At 37.0% G+C, this 19,122-nt stretch overlaps 1 protein-coding gene across 1 annotated transcript in view; it reads right to left on the bottom strand.

Moving 5' to 3' along the window:
• Nucleotides 1–19,122, bottom strand: part of NRK (Nik related kinase) — a 155,549-nt gene that overhangs the window by 74,609 nt on the left and 61,818 nt on the right. Inside the window, exons 3-5 of the mRNA XM_045994442.1 lie at nucleotides 16,127–16,183; nucleotides 14,735–14,806; nucleotides 605–730 (exon numbers count right to left, since the gene is read on the bottom strand). Of these exons, the coding sequence (XP_045850398.1) occupies nucleotides 605–730; nucleotides 14,735–14,806; nucleotides 16,127–16,183 (255 nt within the window). The remainder of the gene's footprint in view (nucleotides 1–604; nucleotides 731–14,734; nucleotides 14,807–16,126; nucleotides 16,184–19,122) is intronic.

Here is a 19,122-nt window from a genome sequence, read left to right as displayed (position 1 = left end):
CCTATGTTAATACCAAATGCTAATTTGAATTTATATTTATCCAGTCATCATTTGCAAGTCCATACCTCTAATATACCAGTAAATGTACATAAAAAGTTGAAAGCAGGGGCACCTGGGTGGCTCAGTGGGTTAAGCCGCTGCTTTCGGCTCAGGTCATGATCTCAGGGTCCTGGGATCAAGTCCCGCATCGGGCTCTCTGCTCAGCAGGGAGCCTGCTTCCCTCTCTCTCTCTCTGCCTGCCTCTCTGTCTACTTGTGATCTCTCTCTGTCAAATAAATAAATAAAATCTTTAAAAAAAAAGTTGAAAGCAGCAAAACTATATTTAAGAAATATGTTAGATATTCCCAGTATTTATTTGAGTCCTTCCCTATTTTACCCTGAAGTCCCTCACCAGGAACTTAAGTTTCCTGAAATCATTCCATATTTATCACTCCCATCTCCAGGAATCAAAACACATTTTGTCACTTTGACAAAACTACTTTGAGCAGTTGAGTTCTTAAATGTTCTTGTAGATGCACAAAAATGACATCTCGGTTTATGAATATGTATTTCCTCAGGTGAGACTTAGTCTTAGGAAATAAGATCAAGGTAATTAAATACATACCCAAAGTTGGTGCCTCTGGCCAGGGGGGCTCAGCTTGAAAAAAGCACCATAGAAGGATACAATGTTTTTGTGGAAAGAGTACTTCTTCAAAAGGTTGAGTTCAGTCCTGAGATCCTCTTCCTCATCCTGCAGAATAAGAATAGACAATAGATGATAAAGCTCTTAAGCTATGCCAGTTAATAACTGTGGGATCCTAACCTATGGTAAAACAAGGGAAATCCTATGGCTACCCATTATGTCACAGAGCAATTTATAATAAAGTCTCATTTAGAAATGTCAGAGAATGGAGACCTCTGGTGAACTGGGAATTTGGGAGAAAATAAAGCTTAACTGAAGATCCTTTAAATTCAGTGTTTCTCAAAGTATGATCCTTGCACGAGCAGCAGTGGCTGCTGTATAAACTTTTCACTGAATAGAATCATTATATTTTTGTTTATTTTCTAACAGTCTTATTGAGATGATTTCTATACTATATAATTTATCCATTTAAAGTATAAAATTCGGGATGCCTGGGTGGCTCAGTTGGTTAAGCCACTGCCTTCGGCTCAGGTCATGATCCCAGGTCCTGGGACCAAGTCCCAGATCAGGCTCCTTGCTGGGCAGGGAGGCTGCTTCTCTCGCTGCCTCTGCCTGCCACTCTGCCTGCTTGTACCCTCATGCTCTCTCTCTTTTTCTCTCTCTGACGAGCAAATAAATAAAATCTTTAAAGTATAAAATTCAATGGTTTTTAGTATATTTACAGAATTGTGCAACCATCACCACAATCCATTTTAAAACATTTTTATCTCCCAAATGGAAACTTTTTACTCTTTAGTTATCACTCCCAAATTCTGCCACACACACATCCCAGCTTTAATGAACTCATAATATATTTTCTATTTCTTTAGATATATTTATTTAAACATCTTATATAAATGAAAACCACATAGTATGTGGACTTTTGTGATTTTTTTCTGAAAGTTATCCATCTTATACAGCATATCATTATTTTATTCATTTTTCACTCATTAGTTGATAGGCATTTAGGTGATTCCCACCTTTTGGCTGTTACAAATAATGCTGTTGTGGACATTCATATCAAGTTTTTGTGTAAATATATGTTTTTATATCTTTTTGGTATATACCTAGGAATTAAATTGTTAGGTCAAATGTTAACTCCACATTTAACATTTTGACAAAATGCCAAATTATTTTCCAAGTGCTGTACCTATTTTTACTCCCAACGGTAATGATAATTCTAATTTCTCCATAACCTCATCAACACTTACTATTTTCTGTTTTATCATTTTAGCCATCTTAGTGGTTTTTATCTCATTGTGATTTTCCCTTGCAATTCCCTGATGACTAATCATATCAATGATCTGTTCATGTACTCATTAGCCATTTGTGTATGATCTTCAGAGGAATGTCTAATTGAAAATCTTTGCCTTTGTTTTCTAATTGGGTTATTTGTCTTTTTATTATTGAATTGTAATGTTTATATATTCTAGATCCAAATACTTTATAAGGTGTATGATTTGCAGACATTTTCTCCCGTTCTGTGGGTTGTCTTTTCACTATCTTTATAGTGTCTTTTGAGAAACAAAATTTTTAATTTTGGTAAAGTCTGATTTATTGATTTCTTGTCTTTTTGTTTGTACTTTTGGTGTCATATCTAAGGATCCATTGCCAATCTAAAGTGATGAAGATTTATCCAAATGTTTTCTTCTACGTGTTTTATAATTTTAATTCTCACATTTAAACCTTTGATCATTTTGAGCTAATTTTTATATAAACAAGGGGTGTAAGTTAATTTTTTACATGTGAACATCTAGTTGTCTCAGCATTATTTGTTGAAAAGATTATTTTTCTCCATGAATTGTCTTTGTAACCTTGTCAATGCTGAATGAAATAAGTCTAGTAGAGAGAGTCAATTATCATATGGTTCCATTGACTTGTGGAGCATAAGGAATAACACAAAGAACATTGGGTGAAGAAAAGGAGAAGTGAGTTTGGGGAAATCGAAGGAGGAGACAAACCATGAAAGACTATGGACTCTGAGAAACAAACTGAGGGTTTTGGGGGGTTGGGAGGGCCTGGTGGTGGGTATTAAGGAGGAGGGAACATATTGCATGGAGCACTGGGTGTGGTGCATAAACAATGAATCTTGGAACACTGCAAAAATAAAATAAAATTTTTAAAAACCCATTAACCATAAATATATGGAAATAGTCCTATTCCACTGATCTGTATGTCTATCCTTATGTCTGTACCACACTGACTTGGTTTATGACTCACTGGATTTTTAAGATACAGGTTTGATCTGTGTTAGTCTTTTGTAAAGATATGCTTAAAGTCATTTGTTTTCTATATGGATTAAATGTATTTATATATGTAAAGTAAAATATGTAAATGCTATACACTTACTGAATGTCCTTCTACTAGTGGTAACAGTTGAGTGTGTATTTCTCCAGTCATTTTTATTTCTCCAGAACATATATATCTCACTACTCTGCAACTTGCATGTCTTACCCAATACTTAAATTGCATGTTTCTATATCAATAAACATAAATGCACTTCCTTTTTATGGATGCATAGAATTGTGCAGATTAATGATATGGGTGTGCTGCTTGGGACAGGTCAGGGCTAAAGGTATTGTTTTTGAGGATTATCTCTATAGTGATATTTGAAGCCACCCTTTTGTATGGGATTTCCAAGGTAGAATACATAATTTCAAGAGACATTTTTAGTGAAAGACGGTGTGATGTCATCAGAAAAGATCATCTAGGGGCGCCTGGGTGGCTCAGCGGGTTAAAGCCTCTGCCTTCAGCTCAGGTCATGATCCCAGGGTCCTGGGATCGAGTCCCGCATCAGGCTCTCTGCTTAGCACAGAGCCTGCTTCCTCCTCTCTCTCTCTCTGCCTGCCTCTCTGCCTACTTGTAATCTCTATCTGTCAAATAAATAAATCTTTAAAAAAAAAAAAAAGAAAGAAAGAAAAGAGCATCTACGGGCACCTGCGTGGCTCAGTCAGCTAAGCATCCAACTCTTGATTTGGGCTCAGGTCATGATCTCAGGTTCCCAGTGTGGAACTTGCTTAAGATTCTCTCTCTCCCTCTCCTTCTGCTTCTTCCTTCCCCACCCTCTATTTCTCACCCTCTCAAAAAAAGAAAATCTGCATTGGGCATTAGGACACCTAGGTTTTACCACCACTAACAGCTAAAAGTTGGAAATTCACTTTATCTTCCCAAGGTTGAATCTATCCTCAGAAACCTGAAGGAAGTTGGTAGCCATGATTTATCTCCATAGAACATTAGTGGAGCTAAATGGGAAAATTAATTGAAAGTCCTTTGGAGTCTTTGAAAGAAGAATGTTATAAATGCAGGGTATTATCATACAGTATCTTTGTTACTTGACCTTCTCATTTGCATTTAAGTGTTATCAGAACTACGCAACTTTTTTCACTTCTTGCCCTAATCTACAAACATCAGCAACTTTTGTTTCCATTACTTTTATTATACTGGAGGGAATGGGAAATTATTCTCTCTCCCTAAGATTCAGCTGTCCCCTTACACCATGACAACCAAGTAGTTTCCATATGTTCCGTAATCTATCTGTTAACTATTTGAGCCAATCTAAGAAAAGCTCTTTGCTTCTCAATAATTTTAAAATCATCACACTTTATGTGTATACAGGTGTAATGCATTGAAGAAAAATATTCTAAAATGTTAACTTTAAAAAAAGTAACTTAAATTGTTTAGGAATTTCCAGTGAGCGTATCATTGGTTTATGCATTTAGATATCATATCCCCAACTTAACGGAACTTACCTACCAGGAAATAAGATTCACATAAATGAATGACAACCATTGATGAATACAGGATAGTGCATAATGAAGTTGAGGGTGATATGAAATGACTCAGGAAGTGATTACATTTGGCAAATGGATTAACCACCTAGGTCTTTTGAATTCCTACTAGCTCTAAACTTCATTTGATTATAAATAAAAAAGTTCTCCTACTGCATCTATAAAAGTTCAATTTATATAACCTTTTCAAGAGTACTCTTATACAAAGTAATTATATGTTGTAGTACGTAAAGAAATACTATTTCACCAAAAAGTGTAATTTTTATTTATTTATTTTTTAAATTTGAGTATAGTTGACATACAATGTTACATTAGTTTCAGGCATATGGCATAGTGATTCAACTTCTCTATATGTTACACTATGCTTACCACAAGTATAGATACCATCTTTCACCACACAACACTATTATAATACCATTGACCGCATTCCCTATCCTCACCTTTCATCCCTGTGGCTTCTTCATCCCATAAATGGAAGCCTGTATCTCCTAATCCCCTTCACTTATTTTACCCATCCCTTTACTTTCTCCCCTCTGGCAACCATCACTTCGTTTTCTGTATTTATAGGTTTGACTCTGCTGTTTATTCATTTGTTTTTTTTTTTAGATTCTACATGAGTGAGATCATATGGTATTTGTCTTTCTGAGTCTGACTTATTTTACCTAGTAGGATGGCTAAATTAAAAAAAAAAAAAAGAAATAGCAAATGTTGGGAAAGATATGGAGAAAGAGGAACACTTGTGCACTGTTGGCAGGAATGTAAATTGGTATAGCCACTGTGGAAAACAGTATGAAGGTTCTTCAAAAAACTAAAAATAGAAGACTTTTTAATTAAAAATAGTTGAGCTCCTGTTCTGAAATCAAGTGAAAAAGGATACCTTTGACTTCTCTGAGGCAATGAATCAGAAAAGGGCCTATTGGCATGTAAAGTAATTAGGGAACTAACTGTCTATCATTAGTTCTCCCCCAAATTTCCCTCAATTAGCTTGACTTGATGACCTAGGGGTAGGGGAAAATACATCTTTTAGCTGAAATTAGTAGGTAATTGAATATATCCAGTCAGTTATCATTTTCCTTTTTAGCTTATTCTCTGAGACCCTATAGAAGAGATGGACTTATTTTTTTAATATTTAGCAATAGTGTGGTTAGACTTTAAAAATAGTTATGAAATAAATATAAGGCAATGTACTAGGTTCTGAAATGTCCCCAAGTATTCATAACATATCTTGGAAAAATTTTGAAATCTCAGAGAAATAACTAACAGCTGCAAAACATCCTTTGACATTTCTCTGGAATTTTCCAGATTTACCCATAAATATTCAACAACTAGAAAATAAATCTAGACACCTATTTGTCTTTGGGGGAAGGAAAGGGGTCTGGTTTCTCTAGCTGGAAACCCAATGACAGTTTCTCTCTCTGTATTTATTATGTAATAAAGGCAGAAATAAATAAAACAATCAGCTTGTAGCATGAGAATTATATAGAAGTTCAAGTTCCAGTCTCATCCCAGCCTCCCAAAGAAGCTCAGTTAATAAGCTCTCTTTGAAATCCATTAACCTGTTTTCCACAAAGCTAAAAGTTGATCCTTGTGACTAAATCTTTCCATATAGGAACACTGAACTTTCTGCTTTCCCTCTGATGTGGTTGTCCTTTAAAGTGGTAACAACATCTGCCATCATATAGAAAAAACCTCAGGAACTACCAATTCTGTATGTACACTCTAAGTTCCTAGAAAGACACCATAGTTGTGCTGAAAGGAATATGAATTCATAGAGTGTGATAAATAGGCATGAGATGATTGTGTGAGGGTAAGAACACATAGAACATGTAAAAGAAGCAGGGGCCAGACAGAGTCCTTTAATTTATTTGGTAGTTTGATTATCAAAGAGATTTTTTTTTCTTTCTTTCTGATTTAGAAAGTTCATGTACCCAAGCAAGAATAGAATGGCTGGGCTCCAGAAATCTATGCAGTTGCATTTGACCACATTTTTAACCCTGTTTATAAGTAGGCCAAATATTCTGGTACCATTACACCTATGAGGAATCTGAGGCCTAGAGAGGCAGGACCAGTTTTCCAAGTATTTCTTAGCTATTTAGTGATAGACATGGGATTTAAACTTGTATGTCTGATCTTTCACATTATTGCAATTTCCATAAACCCCTGACTCAAAGAGATGTGTATGCAAGTCACAAACTTATCCTTAAGGATTCAGGATGATTTAGAGATGCTAACTGGCTGATCAGCTAGCAGTTATTTTCCTTACTAAAATATATAATCATAGAGTTCAAAGTTCCCAACTAAAGAAACTTAAGAGTGAGTTTCCCAAAACTCCCCCAAAACCAATAAACCAAGATCAGATATGTTTGGAAAGCATTAGTGTGTTTGCCATTCTCAATTAACAGGAAGTCGAGCTTTTGAGAAACACATAAGTACATTATAACTATCAGGTCAAGCGGGTAATTTAAAACTCTCACACATATCCTAGTAATATGATGCTATAGCATTTCCTGGCTCAGGGCCAGGTGATCCCAGAGTAGCATGAATATCCTAATTTTTGTCAAAAAGAGACAGCTCAAAGATACCACAACTTCCTTTATAATTTTACCCAATTGTAGAACCGAAATATTTTCCCTGTGAAAGAATACCAAAGAGAGTGTGGGGAAGAAGAGGATTTATTAACAGAAATCTTTGATGAAAGCAAAATTAGTCAATTATATTTTTCATTCTTTACCCTTTGCAGCTTCTTAATCTAGCAAAGCATGCTATTAATCACTACTATCTGTTTCATTTGGATATGCTTTGTCTCCTGAGATACACTCTAAACAAAACAAGAGCCTGGTGCTTACTAGATGAATTATGAAGCTGTTTATCAATACTTTTCTAATATAAATACAAAGTTTTTCTGAACGTGATTGTGTTAGTGGAAAAAGTTATTTTACATCCTGAGATCATATTTATTAAGACACAAAAGGCTGAAAATATTCAAATACCAGATAGCTAAGGAGGAAAGTAGGAAAAAAAAATATCAAAGAATTACATTGATAAGAGCAGGAATTCTACTTTTAGGCCCACAGAATATTTTGATAGATCACTAATATCGAGTCAAGATGGCGGAGAAGTAGCAGGCTGAGACTACATCAGGTAGCAGGAGATCAGCTCAATAGCTTATCTAAACATTGCAAACACCTACAAATCCAATGGGAGATCGAAGAGAAGAAGAACAGCAATTCTAGAAACAGAAAATCAACCACTTTCTGAAAGGTAGGACTGGCGGAGAAGTGAATCTAAAACGACGGGAAGATAGACTGCGGGGGGAGGGGCCGGCTCCCGGCAAGCGGCAGAGGAACGGAGCACAAAATCAGGACTTTTAAAAGTCTGTTCCACTGAGGGACATTGCTCCAGAGGCTAAACCAGGGTGAAGCCCCCGCGGGGTCAGCATGGCCCCAGGTCCCGCAGGGTCACAGAAGGATCAGGGGTGTCGGATTGTCACAGAGCTCGCAGGTATTAGAACAGAGAAGCTGGCTACAGAGACAGAGCCGAGGACTGAACTCTCAGCTCGGGGTTACCTTGAACTGGTCGCGGGCTGGGTGAGCTCAGAGCGCGGCTAGAGGCTGGGGATACGGGAGAGATTGCGTGCTGTCCTCTGGGGGCGCACTGAGGAGTGGGGCCCCAGGCTCTCGGCTCCTCCGGGCCGGAGACTAGGAGGCCGCCATTTTCATTCCCGTCCTCTGGAACTCTACGGAAAGCGTTCAGGGAACAGAAGCTCCCAAAAGCGAACCCGAGCCGATTACTTAGTCTGGCCGCCGGTAAGGGTGGTGCAATCCCGCCTCGGGCAAAGACACTTGAGAGTCACTACAACAGGCCCCTCCCCCAGAAGATCAACAAAATATCCAGCCAGGACAAAGTTCATCTATCAAGGAAAGCAGGTTCAATTCCTAAGACAGCAGCACAGTTCCAGAGGAGGAGAAAGCAAAGCACGGAACTCATGGCTTTCTCCCCATGATTCTTTAGTCCTGCGGCTAATTCAATTTTTTTTTCTTTTTTCAATTTTTTTTCTTTTTTTCTTTTTTCTTCTTCTACTAATTTTTTTAAACTTTTACCCTTTTCTTTTTTTAACGTTTTTTGACTAGTTTATCTAAATATATATATTTTTTCTTTCTTTTTTATTTTTTTCTTTATTTGTTATATTTTTTAAATTTTTTTCTTTTTTTTCTGAACCTCTTTTTATCCCCTTTCTCCCCCCCACAATTTGGGGTCTCTTCTGATTTGGTTACAGCGCATTTTTCTGGGGTCTTTGCCACCCTTTTAGTACTTTATTTGATCCTTCATATCCTCTTATCTGGACAAAATGACAAAGCGGAAAAAATCACCACAAACAAAAGAACAAGAGCCAGTAATGAAGGCTAGGGACCTAATCAACACAGACATGGGTAATATGTCAGATCAAGAGTTCAGAATGACGATTCTGAACATTCTAGCCGGGCTCGAAAAAGGCATGGAAGATATTAGAGAAACCCTCTCTGGAGATATTAAAGCCCTTTCTGGAGAAATTAAAGAACTAAAATCTAACCAAGTTGAAATCAAAAAAGCTATTAATGGGGTGCAATAAAAAATGGAGGCTCTCACTGCTAGGATAAATGAGGCAGAAGAAAGAATTAGTGATATAGAAGACCAAATGACAGAGAATAAAGAAGCCGAACAAAAGAGGGACAAACAGCTACTGGACCAGGAGGGGAGAATTCGAGAGATAACTGACACCATAAGACGAAACAACATTAGAATAATTGGGATTCCAGAAGAGGAAGAAACAGACAGGGGAGCAGAAGGTCTATTGGAGAGAATTATTGGAGAGAATTTCCCTAATATGGCAAAGGGAACAAGCATCAAAATCCAGGAGATGCAGAGAACCCCCCTCAAAGTCAACAAGAATAGGTCCACACCCCGTCACCTAATAGTAAAATTGACAAGTCTTAGTGACAAAGAGAGAATCCTGAAAGCAGCCCGAGAAAAGAAGTCTGTAACATACAATGGTAAAAATATTAGATTGGCAGCAGACTTATCCACAGAGACCTGGCAGGCCAGAAAGAGCTGGCATGATATATTCAGAGCACTCAATGAGAAAAACATGCAGCCAAGAATACTCTATCCAGATAGGCTATCATTGAAAATAGAAGGAGAGATCAAAAGCTTCCAGGACAAACAAAAACTGAAAGAATTTGCAAACACCAAACCAGCTCTCCAGGAAATATTGAAAGGGGTCCTCTAAGCAAAGAGAGAGCCTAAAAGTAGTAGATCAGAAAGGTACAGAGACAATATACAGTAACAGTCACCTTACAGGCTAATAATGGCACTAAATTCATATCTCTCAATAGTTACCCTGAATGTTAATGGGCTAAATGCCCCAATCAAAAGACACAGGGTATCAGAATGGATAAAAAAAAAACAAAATCCATCAGTATGTTGCCTACAAGAAACTCATTTTAGATGCGAAGACACCTCCAGATTTAAAGTGAGGGGTTGGAAAACAATTTACCATGCTAATGGGGATCAGAAGAAAGCTGGGGTGGCAATCCTTATATCAGATCAATTAGATTTTAAGCCAAAGACTATAATAAGAGATGAGGAAGGACACTATATCCTACTCAAAGGGTCTGTCCAACAAGAAGATCTAACAATTTTAAATATCTATGCCCCTAACGTGGGAGCAGCCAACTATATCAACCAATTAATAACAAAATCAAAGAAACACATCAATAAGAATACAATAATAGTAGGGGACTTTAACACTCCCCTCACTGAAATGGACAGATCATCCAAGCCAAAGATCAACAAGGAAATAAAGGCCTTAAATGACACACTGGACCAGATGGACATCACAGATATATTCAGAACATTTCATCCCAAAGCAACAGAATACACATTCTTCTCTAGTGCACATGGAACCTTCTCCAGAATAGATCACATCTGGGGTCACAAATCAGGTCTCAACCGGTATCAAAAGATCAGGATCATTCCCTGCATATTTTCAGACCACAATGCTCTGAAGCTAGAACTCAGTCACAAGAGGAAAGCTGGAAAGAACCCAAATACATGGAGACTAAACAGCATCCTTCTAAAGAATGAATGGGTCAACCAGGAAATTAAAGAAGAATTGAAAAATTTCATGGAAACAAATGATAATGAAAACACAATGGTTCAAAATCTGTGGGACACAGCAAAGGCAGTCCTGAGAGGAAAATATATAGTGATACAAGCCTTTCTCAAGACACAAGAAAGGTCTCAAGTACACAACCTAACCCTACACCTAAAGGAGATGGAGAAAGAACAAGAAAGAAACCCTAAACCCAGCAGGAGAAGAGAAATCATAAAGATCAGAGAAGAAATCAATGAAATAGAAACCAAAAAAAAAAAAAAAAAATAGAAAAAGTCAATGAAACTAGGAGCTGGTTCTTTGAAAGAATAAATAAGATTGATAAACCCCTGGCCAGACTCATCAAAAAGAAAAGAGAAAGGACCCAAATAAATAAAATCATGAATGAAAGAGAAGAGATCACAACTAACACCAAAGAAATACAATTATAAGAACATACTATGAGCACTCTACGCCAACAAATTTGATAATCTGGAAGAAATGGATGCATTCCTAGAGACATATAAACTACCACAACTGAACCAGGAAGAAATAGAAAACCTGAACAGGCCCATAACCAGTAAGGAGATTGAAACAGTCATCAAAAATCTCCAAACAAACAAAAGCCCAGGGCCAGACGGCTTCCCAGGGGAATTCTACCAAACATTTAAAGAAGAACTCATTCCTATTCTCCTGAAACTGTTCCAAAAAATAGAAATGGAAGGAAAACTTCCAAACTCATTTTATGAGGCCAGCATCACCTTGATCCCAAAACCAGACAAGGATCCCACCAGAAAAGAGAACTACAGACCAATATCCTTGATGAACACAGACGCAAAAATTCTCACCAAAATACTAGCCAATAGGATTCAACAGTACATTAAAAGGATTATTCACCACGATCAAGTGGGATTTATTCCAGGGCTGCAGGGTTGGTTCAACATCCGCAAATCAATCAATGTGATAGAACACATTAATAAAAGAAAGAATAAGAACCATATGATACTCTCAATAGATGCTGAAAAAGCATTTGACAAAGTACATCATCCCTTCCTGATCAAAACTCTTCAAAGTGTAGGGATAGAGGGCATATACCTCAATATTATCAAAGCCATTTATGAAAAACCCACCGCAAATATCATTCTCAATGGAGAAAAACTGAAAGCTTTTCTGCTAAGGTCAGGAACACAGCAGGGAAGTCCATTATCACCACTGCTATTCAACATAGTACTAGAAGTCCTAGCCTCAGCAATCAGACAACAAAAAGAAATTAAAGGCATCCAAATCGGCAAAGAAGAAGTCAAACTATCACTCTTCGCAGATGATATGATACTATATGTGGAAAACCCAAAAGACTCCACTCCAAAACTGCTAGAACTTGTACAGGAATTCAGTGAAGTGTCAGGATATAAAATCAATGCACAGAAATCAGTTGCATTTCTGTACACCAACAACAAGACAGAAGAAAGAGAAATGAAGGAGTCAATCCCATTTACAATTGCACCCAAAACTATAAGATACCTAGGAATAAACCTAACCAAAGAGGCTAAGAATCTATATGCAGAAAATTATAAAGTACTCATGAAAGAAATTGAGGAAGACACAAAGAAATGGAAAATGTTCCATGCTCCTGGATTGGAAGAATAAATACTGTGAAAATGTCTATGCTACCTAAAGCAATCTACACATTATTGCAATCCCTATCAAAATCCCATCCATTTTTTTCAAAGAAATGGAACAAATAATCCTAAAATTTATATGGAACCAGAAAAGACCTCGAATAGCCAAAGGAATGTTGAAAAAGAAAGCCAAAGTTGGTGGCATCACAATTCCGGACTTCAAGCTCTATTACTAAGCTGTCATCATCAAGACAGCATGGTACTGGCACAAAAGCAGACACATAGATCAATGGAACAGAATAGAGAGCCCAGAAATAGACCCTCAACTCTATGGTCAACTAATCTTCGACAAAGCGGGAAAGAATGTCCAATGGAAAAAAGACAGTCTCTTCAATAAATGGTGCTGGGAAAATTGGACAGCCACATGCAGAAAAATGAAATTGGACCACTTCCTTACACCACACACGAAAATAGACTCCAAATGGATGAAGGACCTCAATGTGAGAAAGGAATCCATCAAAATCGTTGAGGAGAACACAGGCAGCAACCTCTTCGACCTCAGCCACAGCAACATCTTCCTAGGAACAATGGCAAAGGCAAGGGAAGCAAGGTCAAAAATGAACTATTGGGATTTCATCAAGATCAAAAGCTTCTGCACAGCAAAGGAAACAGTTAACAAAACCAAAAGACAACTGACAGAATGGGAGAAGATATTTGCAAACGACATATCAGATAAAGGGCTAATATCCAAAATCTATAAAAAACTTAGCAAACTCAGCACCCAAAGAACAAACAGTCCAATCAAGAAATGGGCAGAGGACATGAACAGACATTTCTGCAAAGAAGACATCCAGATGGCCAACAGACACATGAAAAAGTGCTCCACGTCACTCGGCATCAGGGAAATACAAATCAAAACAGCAATGAGATATCACCTCACTCCAGTCAGAATGGCTAAAATTAACAAGTCAGGAAATGACAGATGCTGGCAAGGATGCGGAGAAAGGGGAACCCTCCTCCACTGTTGGTGGGAATGCAAGCTGGTGCAACCACACTGGAAAACAGCATGGAGGTTCCTCAAAATGTTGAAAATAGAACTACCCTATGACCCAGCAATTGCACTACTGGGTATTTACCCTAAAGATACAAACGTAGTGATCCGAAGGGGCACGTGTACCCGAATGTTTATAGCAGCAATGTCTATAATAGCCAAACTATGGAAAGAACCTAGATGTCCATCAACAGATGAATGGATAAAGAAGTTGTGGTACATATAAACAATGGAATACTATGCAGCCATCAAAAGAAATGAAATCATGCCATTTGGGACGACGTGGATGGAACTAGAGCGTATCATGCTTAGTGAAATAAGTCAATCAGAGAAAGACAACTATCATATGATCTCCCCGATATGAGGACATGGAGAAGCAACATGGGGGGTTAGGTGGATAGGAGAAGAATAAATGAAACAAGATGGGATTGGGAGGGAGACAAACCATAAAGGACTCTTAATCTCACAAAACAAACTGCGGGTTGCTGGGGGGAGGTAGGGTTGGGAGAGGGGGAGGGGGTTATGGACATTGGGTAGGGTATTTGCTATTGTGAGTGCTGTGAAGTGTGTAAACCTGGCGATTCACAGACCTCTACCCCTGGGGATAAAAATACATCATATGTTTATTAAAAAAAAATTGGAAGGGGAGGCTAACCATAAGAGACTATGGACTCTGAAAAACAACCTGAGGGTTTTGAAGGGTCAGGGGTGGGAGTTTGGGGGAACAGGTGGTGGGTAATAGGGAGGGCACGTTTTGCATGGAGCATTGGGTGTTGTGCAAAAACAATGAATACTGTTATGCTGAAAAAATAAATAAATTAAAAAAAAGATCACTAATATCTCCCAAAAACGAATTTTATTTGTCTGATCTTATTCAAGAGCCAGAAAATTATTAGAGTCATAGAGACTGCTTTGTAAGACAGTTAAACAGCTTCAAGTAGAAAGCATCTTCACACTCTTTTATATATTTGAGTACTATGCCAGGAAGACTTTTAGGTTGGATAACCTATGGTTTTGTCTGCTATTGTTCTTATGACAAAAAAGAGTAGTCCTCATTTAGCTCATATACAATAGCAATGTTTCTTAGCATCATACTAGGGGAATAACCAGTCTGAAATATCCTGTAAAGGTGTTAAAAAAGACCTGAAAAGGCCAATTTAAGGCAGAAATCTTCTCTTAGTTTTATTATCTTTTGTGTTGCTACTCAGCTACAGGGCTCTATGCTCTGTGGATATAATCAATCCTTCACCTGCTGTCAATACTTACCTGTTCAGGGACACATTTCTTCTAGCTCCAGCTTTCTGACAGATGTTAGTGTTCAAATGTAATGATTGAATCTATGTGAATGTGTTAAAACATAATATGTTATCACTTCCAGGCAAGAATATTTTAGTGGCAGCCTTCTAGAGATAATGATACAAAGGGTTAAATTTGAAATTTAAAGGAAAGACAACTTGAGAACTAATGGGGACTTTCAGTACTCACGCTGTATCTCCATCCGACAGACTTTTGATATTTATTCACTCTCACTCTCCTTCCTATTTCAGGTAAAGGGGTCTATAAAACCAAGAACAAAATGTTATTAGACGCACTGGTACACTCTGAAAATGATTTATTTTTATATGTTTTGTGTTCTTTTGGCACTAAATGGAAGAGTAACATGATATTCTTCCTCTCAGGTTTCACTAATAATTTTACTTAAATAAGATTCATATATATACAGAAACTTGGCACTAAATTCACAGTAACAGATTTAACTGCCATATTGATGGGAAAATTACAATTTGATGTTAGTAAAGTGTTATTTCTCCTTACAACAACGTAATTGATACTATTTATGGGCTGAACACACTTTCTGAATATTTCAAAAGTTAAAGTATTTAAAATGTAGATTAAATGTAGGTCAAAGTTCTTTTAAGTCAAAACAAGGAAATAAGTATTTTAGAAGGTAGCACTCAAAAAGTACTAGGTTTATTATTTGGAAACCATGGTTTTTAGGGCAAAATAAATCCACAAAACTTCAAAATCTCTTGAAATTCACATAGGTTTGCAAAATTTTTTTCAACATTTGACGTTTACTGGCAAAATAAAAGACGTAAAACTCCTTAAATCGTTCCAGCAATTCACTCCCTGCACAAATTGGAAAAGAACAGTTTATGACATTGACAACAGTTCAGTGAATATATATAGTTTTTCAATCATAATATTTGATAATTTTTCTTTAGGGTATAGTGAAGTGAAAATTTTTTGACCTATGCTATGTTCATGCTAATATCATCTTGAGAAAGTGAGGCAGTCATGCTGAAGACATAAATCAGTGCTTAGCAAATTCTATGACAATATGCTATGGACCATGACCCAAATTTATGAATGCTAGCAGGAACAATGCCAATTAAACTGTCTCTCTTGCTCATCTGTCAGAAAATGCCTGAAAAATGTACATCTTTGACAAGTTCTTTCCTTCTGCCCATCACTGAGAATCTAATGGCCTCAGTTCTCAAAAGGAAAGGTTGGGACAGGGAAAAATATGTGATGGAACACAGAAGGATGAACATAATATTAGAGGAACTCTCCTCTTTGCTATCCCTGGAAACATTGTATTTCTATCAACTAGAAATAGGCAGGAATATAGATATTTTCTTCATTCTTATAGAATGCCAAAATATGTGGACCTTTCACTGTGAAACATTTTTATGTGTAAATATATTAAATCAATAACAAAGATACTATACTAACAGAAATAATATTAAATATAAAAATCCAGATTAACATAATTATAATTATGTATAATAATGATTAAAAAACAAACATTTTCCGAGCTGTTTATCTCAATGCCATAGTCCATTAAGTGAACAGAATATGGACAAGATACATTACCTTACGAGCATTCATCACTTTAACAGCTGTAAATGCACCAGTTTTTTCATGGAGTCCCTGAAACACAGGATAGTAATAAACATTAAATGCTATCTATATAATCAAGAAGTATTCATAGATGAATAGATAAAGAAGATGGATATATATGTATATATCTGAATTTTATTCAGCCATAAAAAAGGAAATCTTGCTATTTGCAATAACACAGAACTAGACAGTATAATACTAAGTCAGAGATAGACAAATACCATATAATTTCACTCATGTGGAATAAAAGAAACAAAACAAATGAGCAAAAAAATAAAAAAAACACAAATCAAAAAATAGACTCTTAACTATAGAGAACAAACTTGTAGTTACTAAAGGGGGGTTGGGAGGATGGTTGAAATAGGTAAAGAGGATTAAAAGTGCACTTCTCTTGAAGAGCATTGAGTAATGTATAGAATTGTTAAATCAGCCCCATTCGGGGCTTTATTCCAAGACCCAAGAGACCATGACCTGAGCTGAAATCACAAGTCTAGTGTTTAACGAATGGAGTCACACAGGCACCCCTAAACTATGAATATTTAAAGAAATTCCAACCGGCTCACTTGAAAAATCAAGCAAGTTTATGGAGTAGTTTTGCTTTTTTGTGTTTGTATTAAAATAGTGGACATAACTGCGCATTTGAAAGCACTGATTTCTTAGTATCTTTAAGTTGATTTACATGGCACCAGGGCATCTATATGAAAAGTAAAAATGCAGATTGAAGATAGGGGAAAAGGCGATGTTAATACTCAACATTTTTCAATTGGTTATGTGGTCTTATGTAGACATATATTCCCAGTGAACTCCTCTTATACACCAAACAAGTTTTTTTTTTTCCATAAGGATCACAGGTAAGAGTGATACATAAGTAATCCAATGACCTGTAAACTGTTTAGTAAGCCCTCAGTCATGAGAACCAATGACATTTATGAAAGGAAAAAGTCCTGAAAGATTCTTTTTTTTTAAGATTTCATTTATTTATTTATTTTAGAGAGTGAGGATGGGAACAGGAGGAGGAGTAGAGGGGGAAGAACTCTGCACTGAGCATGGAGCCCCATATAGGGCTCTATCTCAGGACCTGAGATCATGACTTGAGCTTAAACCAAGAGCCAGACACTTAAATAAACCACCCAGGGGCCCCCAAAAGATTCTTTCTTATTGAAAACATTATGAATTCTAAAAATTTAGTCTTATCCTAAATGCAAGTACAAGTTATAGATTTATAATTAAAAAAAAAAGACATAGATGTTTGGAATCAGAGCTTTCATTTTGTGGCTGGTGCCTTTTAAAATGTTTCAACTTGTAGGGACACCTGAGAGGCACAGTCAGGCATCCAACTCTTGGTATCAGCTCAGCTCATGAATGCAGGATTGTGAGATCAATCCCCACCACGGAGGGGGGCTACATGGTCAGGGCAGAATCTGCTTGACATTCTCTCACTCTGTCTCCCCCAGCTCTCCCCGTATTCTCCCACTCTTTTCTCTAAATAAATAAATAAATAAATAAATAAAATCATTAAAAATATTTCAACTTGTAGTCATAGAAAAAAATCAGTTTTATATTTACATGAGTAAGGTTTCAACTGAAAATATAATGCCTTATCTAGCAGAAGAATTGATTTGGGGGCTATAGTGAGTTAGATAGCGTCTCTCCCAAATTTAGATTAATGCATAATTTCAGAATGTGACCTAATTGAAAATAAGGTCTTTGCACATGTAGTCAAGTTAAATGAGGTCATACTGGATTACAGTGGCCAGTGATTGCAGTCTTGGCAAGAGAAAGGGGAGGGAGATTTGGACACAGAGACATGGACACAGACACAAAAATTTGATAGCCATGTGAAGACAGAAGAAACTGGAGTGATGCAGCTATAAACCATGGGATTCCAAGGATTGCTGGCAACCACTAGAAGCTAGGAAGAGGGAAAAAATCTTCCTTAGAGCTTTCAGAGGGAGAATGACCCTATAGCCTTCTAGCCTTGAGAACTGTGAGAGAATAAATTTCTGTTGTTTCAAGACACCTAATTTGTTGCTTTGTTGCTACAGCTGTAGAAAATACAGAGGTATTCAAACAAAAGGACTGTCACTAGCCACAGCTCTCATGAGAAAGACAACAGTTTTTACTTATAGAATAATCAAATGAGGGATGGTGTGTCTGAATAATATTGTTAATATCTTTGGTAACATGTCCGTGAGTAAATGCAAAAGATGAACTGATTTCAGAAATGTGATCCTTAAATATATTATTTGTTTGTTGTCAAATCTCTTTTTATAAAGCATCCACTTCAAAGTATATGAATGCCATTCTTAGAAGATTCCTACAAGTTCTCTCATTAAAATAAAGCCAACTTGGGGCGCCTGGGTGGCTCAGTGGGTTAAGCTGCTGCCTTCGGCTCGGGTCATGATCTCAGGGTCCTGGGATTGAGTCCCGCATTGGGCTCTCTGCTCAGCAGCAAGCCTCCTTCCCTCTCTTTCTCTCTGCCTGCCTCTCTGTCTACTTGTGATCTCTCTTTGTCAAATAAATAAATAAAATCTTTAAAAGAAAATAAAGCCAACTCATCAAAGAAAATAAAAAGGAAAAGAACTCTCTACCATTTCCACTGATGTTACATGCTACATAAGGATGTCAACACCTCTATTTTTTCCCCACTGATGAAACTGATAGGTTTTAATTCCACACATTTAAGGCTACTTCAATCTTATTGAGCATGCCACTGTTTGTAAATGGGGTCATGTGTCAGAAATGGGTCAAAAGACTTTCCAGTAACTAAAGTATGTCTAAAAATCCTGCCACCTTGGCTTAACTCCAGTTCTTGCCAAATAATTAAGCATTAAATAATTATACTGGTTAGATGTTTATAGCAGTGATAGGAAGAGGCATGTGTTGCTATTTTCAGTTTATGGAATCAGGCCTGAGAGTTAGGTCAGGGTGTTTTGTGTTGAATTGTGTCCTCCAAAAAATATGAAGTT

Source organism: Meles meles, chromosome X, assembly GCF_922984935.1.
Source record: "Meles meles chromosome X, mMelMel3.1 paternal haplotype, whole genome shotgun sequence".
NCBI lineage: Eukaryota > Metazoa > Chordata > Mammalia > Carnivora > Mustelidae > Meles > Meles meles.
This window is presented reverse-complemented; position numbering and strand designations above follow the sequence as displayed.